The sequence below is a fragment of the Clytia hemisphaerica genome, unplaced genomic scaffold, assembly GCF_902728285.1.
Source record: "Clytia hemisphaerica strain Z4C2 unplaced genomic scaffold, Clytia hemisphaerica genome assembly, whole genome shotgun sequence".
Taxonomy (NCBI): Eukaryota; Metazoa; Cnidaria; class Hydrozoa; order Leptothecata; family Clytiidae; genus Clytia; species Clytia hemisphaerica.
This window is the reverse complement of record NW_027103852.1, coordinates 938,769-950,830: the sequence shown is the minus strand read 5'-3', so window position 1 is coordinate 950,830 and position 12,062 is coordinate 938,769. Positions and strand designations below refer to the sequence as shown.

Here is a 12,062-nt window from a genome sequence, read left to right as displayed (position 1 = left end):
TCAAAACAAATGAACTACCGTCAACTGCTCCAACTTGGGACGAGTGGTCGCAACATGGGACTTGTTGATATCTGGCCTGTATTTTCACTTACTGTAAAATCTCTTTGACAACAAATTTGTTTTGATAACTCCGCCAAGTTTATCAATCATACTTTCTGTCATAACAATGTCACGATAACTTTCACTTATAGCGCGCCATGTGCGTTTGGTTTGGGAACGCGAAAAACGAACACAAACTACCCATGTCTAAACTTTTCAATATAATCTCAAGAACTAACAGATTTTTTGAAATTCTGTAAAAAAGGTCCAAGTTCCTGAATAGTTTTACTATGTTTTGTGAAAAAATCATAACCATCAGTCAAATACTCGTTCATCTACTTTAAGATTGAAGACAAAAATTTGCAAAGAAAAATAAACCTTGAGCACAAAAAATGCTTTTTTAAGCACTTTTTTCCACCGAAAAACAAATAACTTTTACAGTATAGACTTACCTTCCCCAAACATTGAAGAAGCCTCTACTAATTAAAGTAAATGAGATAAGATAAGATAAAACCTTATAATCAACCAGAATTTACAACCTTTCATCCAAAGTAAAAGACGTGCTTTTCTCGCCGCCATCTTGTTTTAGAATGAGAATTCCAGAGAATTCCATTCGGTTCCAGTTCCCATGCTCTTTTTTTCATCCAATCAGATCTCGCAATTTCACTTTTGCTTTCTCTAGTCCAATAAGACTGCGGGATTTGAGTCATGTGACATCTCTATTGAAAAAAGCATGCAGACTAAAATAGAAATACAGGGGGTCACACTACTGGCTACAGGAACTGAAAGCAAGCAATTAAGGCAAATATTTTTGGTTTTTCCGAAGGACAAAAGGTATACGAAGCTACTGGAAGGAGGGATAAGGCTGGGACTATCTTTTTAAAAGATATAGACAAAAAAAGGCACTTTTTTGGGTGATAATTAAGATTTTACTTACAGTCACTACTAGGTCTTAAAACATCAATTGTGGACACGGTTGATGTTTTTTATCCACAGTCAATCATTTTTATGGACAGTCAATATCCAAACATCGACTGTCAATACTTTTCATCAACTGTCAATATCCAGATATCAACAGTCAATATCCAGACATCAGCAGTCAATATCCAAACATCGACTGTCAGTATCCAAACAGCGACTGTCAATACTTTTCATCAACTGTTGAGATTATTTAATTGACTGCTGATGTCTGGATATTGACTGTTGATATCTGGATATTGACAGTTGATGAAAAGTATTGACAGTCGATGTTTGGATATTGACTGTCCATAAAAACGATTGACTGTCCATAAAAATGATTGACTGTGGATAAAAAACATCAACCGTGTCCACAATTGATGTTTTTAGGCCTAGTAGTGAGTAGAAACTTTAATTATCTTACCTCCGTCTCGGGCCCCCCTGATTTGAGCAAGAGAACCATGTTGGCCACCCCTACTGAAAATTTCAGATCAAAACAAACAAGGAATTAATCTGAATTAATTCCTGTAACTTGAAGAAAATTGGAAAAAGCTGGTTTTTGATTGTTTCTGATCCTACAGTACAGTAAAGTGCTATTTTTTGGTAAAAGCTATGCAATTTATGTTTGGATTTCTAGAAAGCTTACCCATTGTCAATATATTTTTTATTTGAAAGTAATCTCTTCATGGAAAATAAAGATATACTGTAGTCAAATCTTGTAGAGTCATTTTTCAAAAAAAAATTGCCAAAATTGATTTTTGCATTTCGCCATTTTACCCTACGCAACCGCACGTGGCGCCCTTTGTAACTTTTGTTTTCATTCAAAATGACCGGACGCTGATTGGAGAATTAGAGAACGCCCGCCACATTTTTTTCATATTTCGATTTAAAAGCCTACTCGGTGCGAAAGAGAAATCTTGCATTTTTTAAAACGCCCATTAACTCAAATCAAATGACTTTTGGACGAGTCTGGAAAGAAGAGAATATTTACGCCAGAGATTTCTTGACGTAGCCTTTGTGTAAGCCTATGAAATCCAACATACCTTACTTTCCAGATTGGGCGATTCCAGAAAATTTTTATTACCCCCCGTCGGACGACCTGCATTTTTTAATTTTTCCTAGCCTCGGAAATAATTTTTGTTTTCCAGTTATGGTGGGAAATTCTGATAAAAATCCATGTACTTTTGCAAAATGCATCAGAAATTGCACTCTTTTTTATACCTTTTTTAATTCAATTGCCTTGGAAATTCATACATTTTCTTCTAGGCTGTTCGTAAAAAATACCTTTGTTCCCGTCATTCCAACCATCAAAAAGTGGGTCGGTCGGTTGGTTGGGCGAAAGATATTTTCTGTTTGAACGAAACAGTCCAAGAGAGGGCGGAGTTTTCCTTAGAAAAGGGTGGTAAACGAACGTTTGATCGCCCTAAGCCTCTTTTTCACTTCACAAAAACTCTGCTGGTTTGTTTTGATGCTTCCATATGGTCCGCTATGAAAAATCAGACTTGAAAATCGGGAAATAACGGAATTAATGGGTTTCGAATTTGTTTTTTTGGGCGAGATTAGCGTTTGCTCTTTCTCTCAAAAGAGAAAACATGGAGGGTGATGATGGAGTTTCAGATGTCAGGAAAAATGGTTTCCGACTCTCTGACTCTAATTTTTCAGGAGAAATCACGGTCGGTCGGGTGACGGGAACCAAACAATTTTTTACGATGAACTGCCCTATCGAGAAATTTCGAATTTTGGTGAAAACTTTTGCCCTCGGAAATCCTGTGTCGTCCGCCCCCCTGTTACAGACAAATTCTGGAATGGCCCATTGGCTTTTGGAGGCGAGGTTCGGTGAAATGGTGGCCGAATTGCCGTCCCATGTTGTGTCAGATTTACCGAAAGTTGTTGGTCTAATCTCGACATCCGTCTTCTAATTTCGACACCCTTTCTTTAGAGATAGAAATAATATGAATCGGAATCTTCGGTAATCGGTGATTGAAAAAAGATTTATCCTCCCTTACCACTAAGCAAATAATTTCGACCTTTTTTTAATTTTTCTGCTCTAGAAAAGGGTGTAGAATTTAGAGGAGGGATGTCGACATTAGGCAAGTTACGGTAGTCCCCAAGTTGGAGCAGTTGACGGTACACAGCTCCGCTCACAACTTTACTCTACCATTTTTGTTTTGATTTAATTTGATATTTTAATGACCAGCCATGTCATGTTAGCCTCCATTGATGCAAGTTACCCGATGATCACATTCCTGCCTATGCCCCGGACAGTCCGGGTTTTTTTTGATGCGTGCCCGGGGTCCGTATTATTTGTTTTTGAGAGACTACCCCGGACGCCCCAGGGGTTTTCAAAAGTTAGGTTTGACGTTATAAAAAATCAAAGGTATACCTTTTTGTGAAAATCGCAGATACTTGTAACCACCAACCACACTATACTTTATAAGCTTTCCAAAACATATTTGTGTATGAAATACATGAAAATTTGCTGCTCGCATAATCCGATTGGTTCGCGCTATGTTATCATTACATCATATTTTCATTGTTTGCGCGATCGAGCGAACCACATCGCACAAGTTGGCAAAGAAGGTGGTACGCCTAAAACACGGCACGGACCTAGCGCCAAGTGGAGCTTTTAATTTCTTTTTAAATAAAGGTCATTAGTTAAAAGAACACATACACGCATGGGCAGTGTAGACCTAAAGCTCTAAAACAGCATCTAATAACATGAAAACCAGAATATGATTCTTCAATGGGAATCAAAACTATAAAGTGCACTTACAAACATCAATTTGTTAGATATAACAAAATTTATAACGGCACTGTCATCATTGACAATAAAACAAACAATATTCTGTCAAGAGCCTTGTAAACATTCCAACAACTTCCATTGAAATGATCTATCACAGCTCAGTCTACCATTTTAGCGCGGTCCGAGGATTGAGCCGAGAACTCTCGCAGAGCGCCCGAGCTCCCGCGCGGCGCGCACCGCGGGGATGAAAAACTTCAACATGTCAATCATTTTCTCAAGCGTACTCTTGTACGCGAAGCGATTCTAGCTTTACGATAGTGCCACGGATCATCAATGGATAGTATTCAATTATCATTATCCCTTTATTTTCATTACTAGAACTTTTGCAAAGAAAAGGAAAAATAGAAAAGTTGTATTTTTTACTGCTCTATTCACATACTGAATTTGAAAGATCTTCTATGTGGCGTTTTTTTGCAAACTTCAAAAAACTGATTTTTGTTCTGCCTTTGCGGGATTTTGGCCCAAGTGCTTGAGTGCAGCATAGGGTACAAAGTCCAAATATGCGTTTCCCGTAATTTTTGTATGAAGAGTTAGGTCTACACTGATGGGTACAACCAAGTACGGACTTTGCGACGGAACGGGAAAACTTTGATGAAAAATGGCTACAATCTTTGGTAAACATCAGTACATCGCTTGATGTTATCTGTGGGGGGTGGGGGGTTCAGAGGATAACGTCAATTTGACGTTTTTCGTTGTCAAATGAATATGGAAGGGTCCCCTATAAAAAAAATCTCTCACTTTTTTTGAATTTCACTGTATACGTCCGGGGTAAATTTATGGCGCAAAAATTGGAGCCCCAGACGTAGGTCCGGGGAAAAAGTTATTTTTTTCAGACCCCAGACATTTGCCCCGGACTGTCCGGGGCATAGGCAGGGTCGTTGATGATCTCATCATGCGACACACACGGTATACAGGCCAGATATCAACAATACCAATCGTCCCAAATTAGAGCCGTTGACAGTAATGAGTAAGCATACGATATCAACTTAAGTATTTAAAAATAAAAACTTTACAAACCTGCACCATACCTGAATAAGGTAAAATACATTGTATGTACACCACAACAACACATGCTATAAACATGTGGAATTTTTTCACCATAACACAGCCACCATTTTAGCTTCAAGTTTTACGTGAAATTACAGACCATATGAGTTTTTATTTTTTTAATCAGCGACCCATAATTCAGATTTAAAACATAAATTTAACTTTTTATTCATCAATTTTTATTGTCAAAATTCTATATATATTATAGTTCTATATGTAATGGCCTTTTAATTTTATAAAATTTATATTTTTCTCGTCTGTAGTTTTTACCTATTAAATTCAAGAAAAAAACAATATCCAGAGCTTTTCGACTAGCGGGATTTCTCGCAGATTCCCAACGTGCGGAAAAGGTCAGTATATAAGACCGAAAATGAAAGTGAAAGTGAAATTGCGTTTTGAGCCAGATTCCAGGAAGAATACACAGTCAGTCGTCTCTTGCACATCTAACACAGTGATATTTTGAGGTAGGTTTCATTTTTTGTGAGCTAGTCTTAGTAGGTGACACAGATTTTTTGGAGAAAATGTCCCAATTTTAGAACATAAGAACATCTCATTCACGAAAATTTTTAAGCTAATTGAAAAAAATATCCCGGCTGAAAATTTTAAAACTGTTGCAGAAAGATTTATGATTTTTAAAATAGTCCCTGAATGAATACCGTGAAGTCGAGTAACTTGCATCAGTGGAGGGAAACTTGCATAGCCATCAAATGACAGAGCAATCAAAGCAGAAAAATTTCAAAACAAATGAACTACCGTGAGATTGGGTAACTTGCATTGCATCAGTCAGTGTATAGACCTAAAGCTCTAAAACAGCATCTAATAACATGAAAACCAGAATATGATTCTTCAATGGGAATCAAAACTATAAAGTGCACTTACAAACATCAATTTGTCAGATCTAACAAAATTAATAACCGCACTGTCATCATTGACAATAAAACAAACGATTTTCTGTCAAGAGCCTTGTAAACATTCCAACAACTTCCATCGAAATGATCTATCACAACTCAGTCTACCATTTTTAGCGCGATCCGAGGATTGAGCTGAGAACGCTCCGCGAACTCCTGCGCGGATGAAAAACTTCAATCTGCCAATCATTTTCTCAAGCGAAGAGTACGCGAAGCGATTCCAGCTTTACGATAGTGCCGCGTGTCATCAATGGATAGTATTCAATTATCATTATCCCTTTATTTTCATTCCTAGAACTTTTGCGAAAAAAAGGAAAAATAGAAAAGTTGTATTTTTTACTGCTCTATTCACATACTGAATTTGAAAGATCTTCTATGTGGCGTTTTTTTGCAAACTTCAAAAAACTGATTTTTGTCCCGCCTTTGCGGGACTTTGGCTTAAGTGCTTGAGTGCAGCATAGGGTACAAAGTCCAAACATGCGTTTCCCGTAATTTTTGTGTGAAGAGTTAGGTCTATACTGTCAGTGGTAGACAGGAGACCCGTCGTGTTTTTTTTTATAATTTGATGTACACAAGCAGACAAGACAGGTTCGAGCTGTGAGTCCAATATATTGGATAAACCAAATTTCGAAAGTTGCGCTTTCTCTAAGAAAGTGTGACCAGTAAAAGAATAGGCCGTTCGTAAAAAATTGTTTGGTTCCCGTCACCCGACGGACCGTGATTTCTACTGAAAAATTCTCATTCACATTTTCCTGACAGCTGAAACTCCACCATCACCATCCATGTTTTCTTTTTTGAGAGAAAGAGCAAACGCTAATCTCGCCCAAAAAAACAATTCGAAACCTGTTAATTCTGTTTTTTCCTGATTTTCAAGTCCGATTTTTCATTGCGGACCATATGGAAGCATCAAAACAAACCAGCGGAGCTTTTGTAAAATGAAAAAGAGGCTTAGGGCGATCAAACGTTTGTTTACCACCCTTTTCTAAGGAAAATTCTGCCCTCTTGGACTGTTTCGTTTAAACAGAAAATATTTTTCGCCCGACCGACCGACCGACCCACTTTTTTATGACTGGAATGACGGGAACCAAGGGATTTTTTACGAACGGCCATAACAAAATTTGATTGGCTATGTTTTCAACCGTTATTAGGTTCTGAGAAATTCAAACTCTCAGCCCGTACCATGCTATACATTTCGCCATCAGTTTATCAAAGAAGAAATCATAGCATGGATTCTCAGGCTACATCAGTGGAGGCAAACATATATAGCCCTCAAATGAATGACCTGTCTGCCTGGTCATTAAAATACAACTATGCAGCTCCGCTCACAGCAGCTCTACTCTACCATTTTTGTTTTGATTTAGCTTTGTATTTTAATGACCAGCCAGGTCATTCATTTGAGGGCCATGCATGTTAGCCTCCAGTGATGCAAGTTACTTAAAAATAAAATAAAATTTGACACCTAGAAATTTTAACTTAGAGTAGACATTTGACACATTTCCAATTCAAATTTATTTTTTATCTTTAATATATTATTTGAACGGTATATACCGTAAGTTGGCCTAATGTCGACATCCCTCTTCTAATAGGCCTTTTTTCAAAGAGGCCACCCTGTTGAATAATTATGTAGTCCAGCAGAAAAACAATGATAAAACCATGCATAATTATTACAATATGCATGATACAGTAATTATGCATGGCTCTATCATTGTTTCTATGGCTGGACTACATAATTATTCAACAGGAAGTCATCTTTGTTAAAAGGTCTATTTCGACATCCTTTAGAGATAGGAATAATAGGAAGGTCGGAATCACTGATGGACTCCTCAACTGATCGCTTAGCAAAAAAAATAAGTTTCAATAAGCGATTCCGACCTTCCTATCATTCATATCTTTAAATAAGGATGTCAAAATTAGAAGAGGGATGTCGAAATTAGACCAACTTACTGTAACTCATTGAACATTATATTTTGTATAATACAATGTGTTGTCTGATCTTATCTATATCAGTGAAAGGTTTTAAACTGCGTTTTATTCTTATCTTTTCGTTACAGATAATGGATACACAAAGTGTATTCTTGTTGGATGGTGAATTAAGAATTCGACCATATGTCAGCAAAGTTCAATTGAAAGAAATTGCATTAAAATGTTTTGGCCTTGAACTTGATGAAAATGTTAAACCAGTGGAAATGGTGTCCTATGATGATAGAAACTTTCGGGTTCAAGGTAAATATTAAGGTGGTTTTTTTTCAACTTCAATTGCTGAATTGAGCTAGAATTAGTATAGTTGACGCTCTCTAATTCGATCTTCAAGGGGAATTGGATTTGCATCGAATAAGGGAGCGTGGGTTATGAGAGTTTCTTGTTGACAAGGACTTTAAATTTCATCAAATAAAGGAGCTCTATCAAATAGTAGAACGTCGAATTAGAGAGTGTCCACATTATATGTATTTCAACTGTATATATATACTTTAGCAAACAGAAACTTGAAAGATCTTCGGAAAATTTGGCCCTTATTTGTATAGGTTTACGCGTTTGATTTTTTAGGAAAGTTTATAAATCATTAAAAAGTATATACAAAACCTGAAACTGTAACTAATATTTTCACCTTTCAGTCTTCTTAAACTTGCACTTTAATAGCTGTTTAAAATTTATTATGAATCAATAAATTTTTGTCAGTATTTGAAGTTACTGCTCTGCTTCAGTGGTGGCTGAAGAACTGTTTAATGTGCAAAAATTTTCAAATTTCAAAGATCGATTTTGTAAGATAGAGCAACAGGCAACATTTTGCCATTCCCCTAGCGGTCTGCTTAAATGCGTGACAAGGGAAAAAAATAAAGCGTGAATTGAAAAAATCTTGCGTGATTTTGATTGCGTGAATGCGTGAATCTGCGATAGTTTTTACGTGAATACGGGAGTACACCGTTTAACAGTGGTGACTGTGCACGCGTATGAACAATTTTCCATTGTTTTAATTTTGGCAACCACGGGAAACTTCACTCTCCCCCGTAAAAAATGGTAGGTAAACATCCAGTTCTCATAAGAAAACCCAGCAGAGAAATGGTAGGTAAAGAACTCCTTTTAATCATAACTTCTTTTCCTCTAGATGAATTTTTGGGAAATTTTCAGGAGAGATACATAAAATTGTCATTAATATCATGTTCAAATATCTAAAACATTATCTTTAAAGGAAAGAAAAAAAAATGGCAATGTTTACATTTCTCTAACCTTCCACAGTACTAAAGTGAGCATTTTTACCTACCGCCTCTACGGTGGAGATGGCGAGACTGTTAAATGGTGTATTGTCCAATGATTGAATGAATGTGCAAATTTTCCAATTTTCAAGTTTGTTTCCGTTTTTTACCGAAAAAGTTCCCGATTTACTGAAAAATTGGGTTTGCGTGAATTGGAAAAAACGTTTGCGTGATTGCGTGAATTGAGGGTTCGCTGGGGGAGAAGGCTCATTCACATTGACATTTTGTTAGCAAATACCAATTTAAAATTCCGACCAAATTTTTTTTTAATTTTTACTCTTTTCTTAATTAATCCCCCTATGAAAGTTTAAAACCCCAAATTTTATCCGTAAAAAAAGTCCCACCCCTTCCCTAACAAGCCTTTCTCAAAATCATAATTGGAAGGCTTTCTATATTTGAAACACATTGTTTTTACATCTTAGGTCGACTGAAGAATGATGACATCACAAGAAAATTCGTTCTGAAAATTTTCAATTTTGGATCAGCACCAAAACTTTCAATGGAGCTAGCTGTTGATCTATTAATACGATGTGGTGAACAATGTTCTGATTATTTAAAAGTCTCTACACCAATCAAATCTTTACAAAACGGTCATTCTACTGAAAATGTTGAATTTATTTCAAGTTTTGATATTCCTGTACTTGAATTTGCATCATATAATAATTGCACAAAAGAAGATTTGATTGAAACAGGGGCACTGAGAGTTGGTACATCAGGAGAAGTGACTTGTCGCCATCATGTGAGACTACTGACTTATCTTGAAGGAAGAGTTCCTGATTTTTGTAAAGACAATCTTACAGACTCTTTCGTTCGACATTGGGGTGCAACTTGTGCAAGAATTTGTAATGCATTTGAAGTGAGTGATTTATTTATTGCACCACCCGTCTTTTCTAAACTCCATGTTAGTTATTCCAATGGGGAATATCTTTCGGTCTATGGTATCCGAAATAATATGTAGCACTGTCTTTGGTAAAACAAACCCACCTTTATCAATACTAAAGGCTTAGGGACACGAGAAGTTTTTTTCACGTTGAGGCAATGCAACATGCTCCATCCCACCAACCTGAAACGCTTTCTCAGGTTTCAACCCCATTTTCCATTTAATAACATTTATGCTTCTCTCACTTTTGTCCCAGGGACAAAATCAACGTGTCTTTTGGGTAAATTTCCCTGCATTGCACCAACGCGAAAAAAACTTCTCATTTCCCCAAGCCTTAATATATGTAATATAGAAACTTTTCACATATTTTTTGTCCTTAGGGAGAAGCAAAATCAGAAGGCGATCGTGGAGGTTGGATATGGAACCTTGTGACGTGTCCTCAGTATCTTACCGAAGATTATTTGAGCACCTGTATCAAAGATCACGAGCAGAGAAAAGTGTTATCTTCTATTATAAGAGAGTTCGAAACTGAAACGTTACCTCTGCTGAAAAAACATTTAAAAATGTCATACATACATAATGATTTGAATGAAGCCAATCTTTTGGTAAGTGCTAATGATAGCATTGATGGAGTATTGGATTTTGATGATATAGCATGGTCGTTCCCGGTTGTCGATTTGGGTATTTGTATGATGTATTTATCCTTAGCATCTCAAGAAGAGGATATATTTCATAATTTGAATCTACTTTATAAAGGATTTACATCCACACGTTGTTTAAATGATGTCGAGGATTCGGCATTGTATAATATCTGTTTATTACGGTATGCAGAAGTGACTGTCATCTCACTTTATCAACATGAGTTTGTTGACCCAGATAATGATTATTTGCTTCTCCATACGGCAGATAATTTTAAAAGAATAGATTATCTGAGATCGGCAGGTCCAACAATATTTAAAAAGAGAGTTTGTTCAGAAGATTGAGACAAGTTTCTGTTCCTTTCCTTCTTCATTACTTCCCAATACAATAACAACATGTTTGACAACATTGTATTCTATAATAAAGGATTAATCTAATACTCTACTGATATCCAATTTTAAAAACACTTCCTTGCCACAGAACCTGTGGATAATTCTGTTTCCGTTAGGAAATCCCCTAAACTTGAGAGAAACAGTACAATGTTGAGAATTATATCACTACCAAATACCAAAAGGGATTGATCCTTTTAATACACAACCCCTAATCATAACGCAACAATCATCGTATGTTTCTTTTTCTAATTTGATAGTTTTCTTTTCGGATTTTGGTTTGTACATTTAAATCAAACTGTATTTAAGACTCTTATAATTTTGCTTAGAATTTTAAAATATGCTAGTGAGAAAGATAATCACGAGAGGAATAATCTATTCTTGATTTGCTTTTTAAATTTCAAAGCAATTTGACGCTTACAGAATCTTATTTAAAAGGTGACCCAATTACTTCTTGCTTTTCAAAAAAAATTCTATTATGGTAATTTTGGAGAAAAACAGACGTCACGGCTCGATATTTCAAGTAGTCCAGTTGTGTTGAAGTTTTTACAAGATGCTCACATAATTGGTTATTCAAAACAATAGAGATGACGCGTTCTTTAGAAAAATATAATAAAAGTTTTTGTTTGAACAGTTTTAACGACCAATCAAATGACAAAAATTCTTGTAAATGTTCAACTTGACCCAAGTAGTCGGGGGGCATATAATTAGCCTCCGTCTCAGAACGCGGTCAGAAAATTTTGCGGATAATTTCACAGCGAAAATGCATCCAGTGAAATGTGAGTAATGTATCATGATTCAAGTCGACTGACATAATTGTACACATAATACATGTTACAAGTTCTGCTTAATGATTCTCAAGCTCGGCTATAATAAAACTATTACATGTTAATAGCAGACCCGACTGACCAATGTTATGTAGCAGGTTGAAACATGAGTTTCTGCTGGAAAGATGCAGTTTGTTTTCAAGTTAAATCTTCAAAATAAAACAATCTGTGTGGGTTTCTTTACTTCCAAACAACCTACCAATAGTTTTGGAACACTCCATAATAAAGGAAGATAGCTCTTCTTGTGGATTGGCTTTCTGATACCCCATATAAACACGATGTGACATGAAAGTGAAGAGACATGATTTGTTGGTTTTTGTTT

General features: G+C 36.2%; 1 protein-coding gene across 1 annotated transcript; it reads left to right on the top strand.

The window, feature by feature from the left end:
- Positions 1-5,167: 5,167 nt before the first annotated feature.
- On the top strand, positions 5,168-11,287 carry LOC136807950 (hydroxylysine kinase-like). Its single transcript, XM_067064576.1, has 4 exons — positions 5,168-5,310; positions 7,806-7,977; positions 9,428-9,861; positions 10,266-11,287. The coding sequence occupies exons 2-4, from the start codon at positions 7,809-7,811 to the stop codon at positions 10,866-10,868; spliced, it is 1,206 nt and encodes a 401-aa protein (XP_066920677.1). The 5' UTR covers positions 5,168-5,310; positions 7,806-7,808; the 3' UTR covers positions 10,869-11,287.
- Positions 11,288-12,062: the final 775 nt, after the last annotated feature.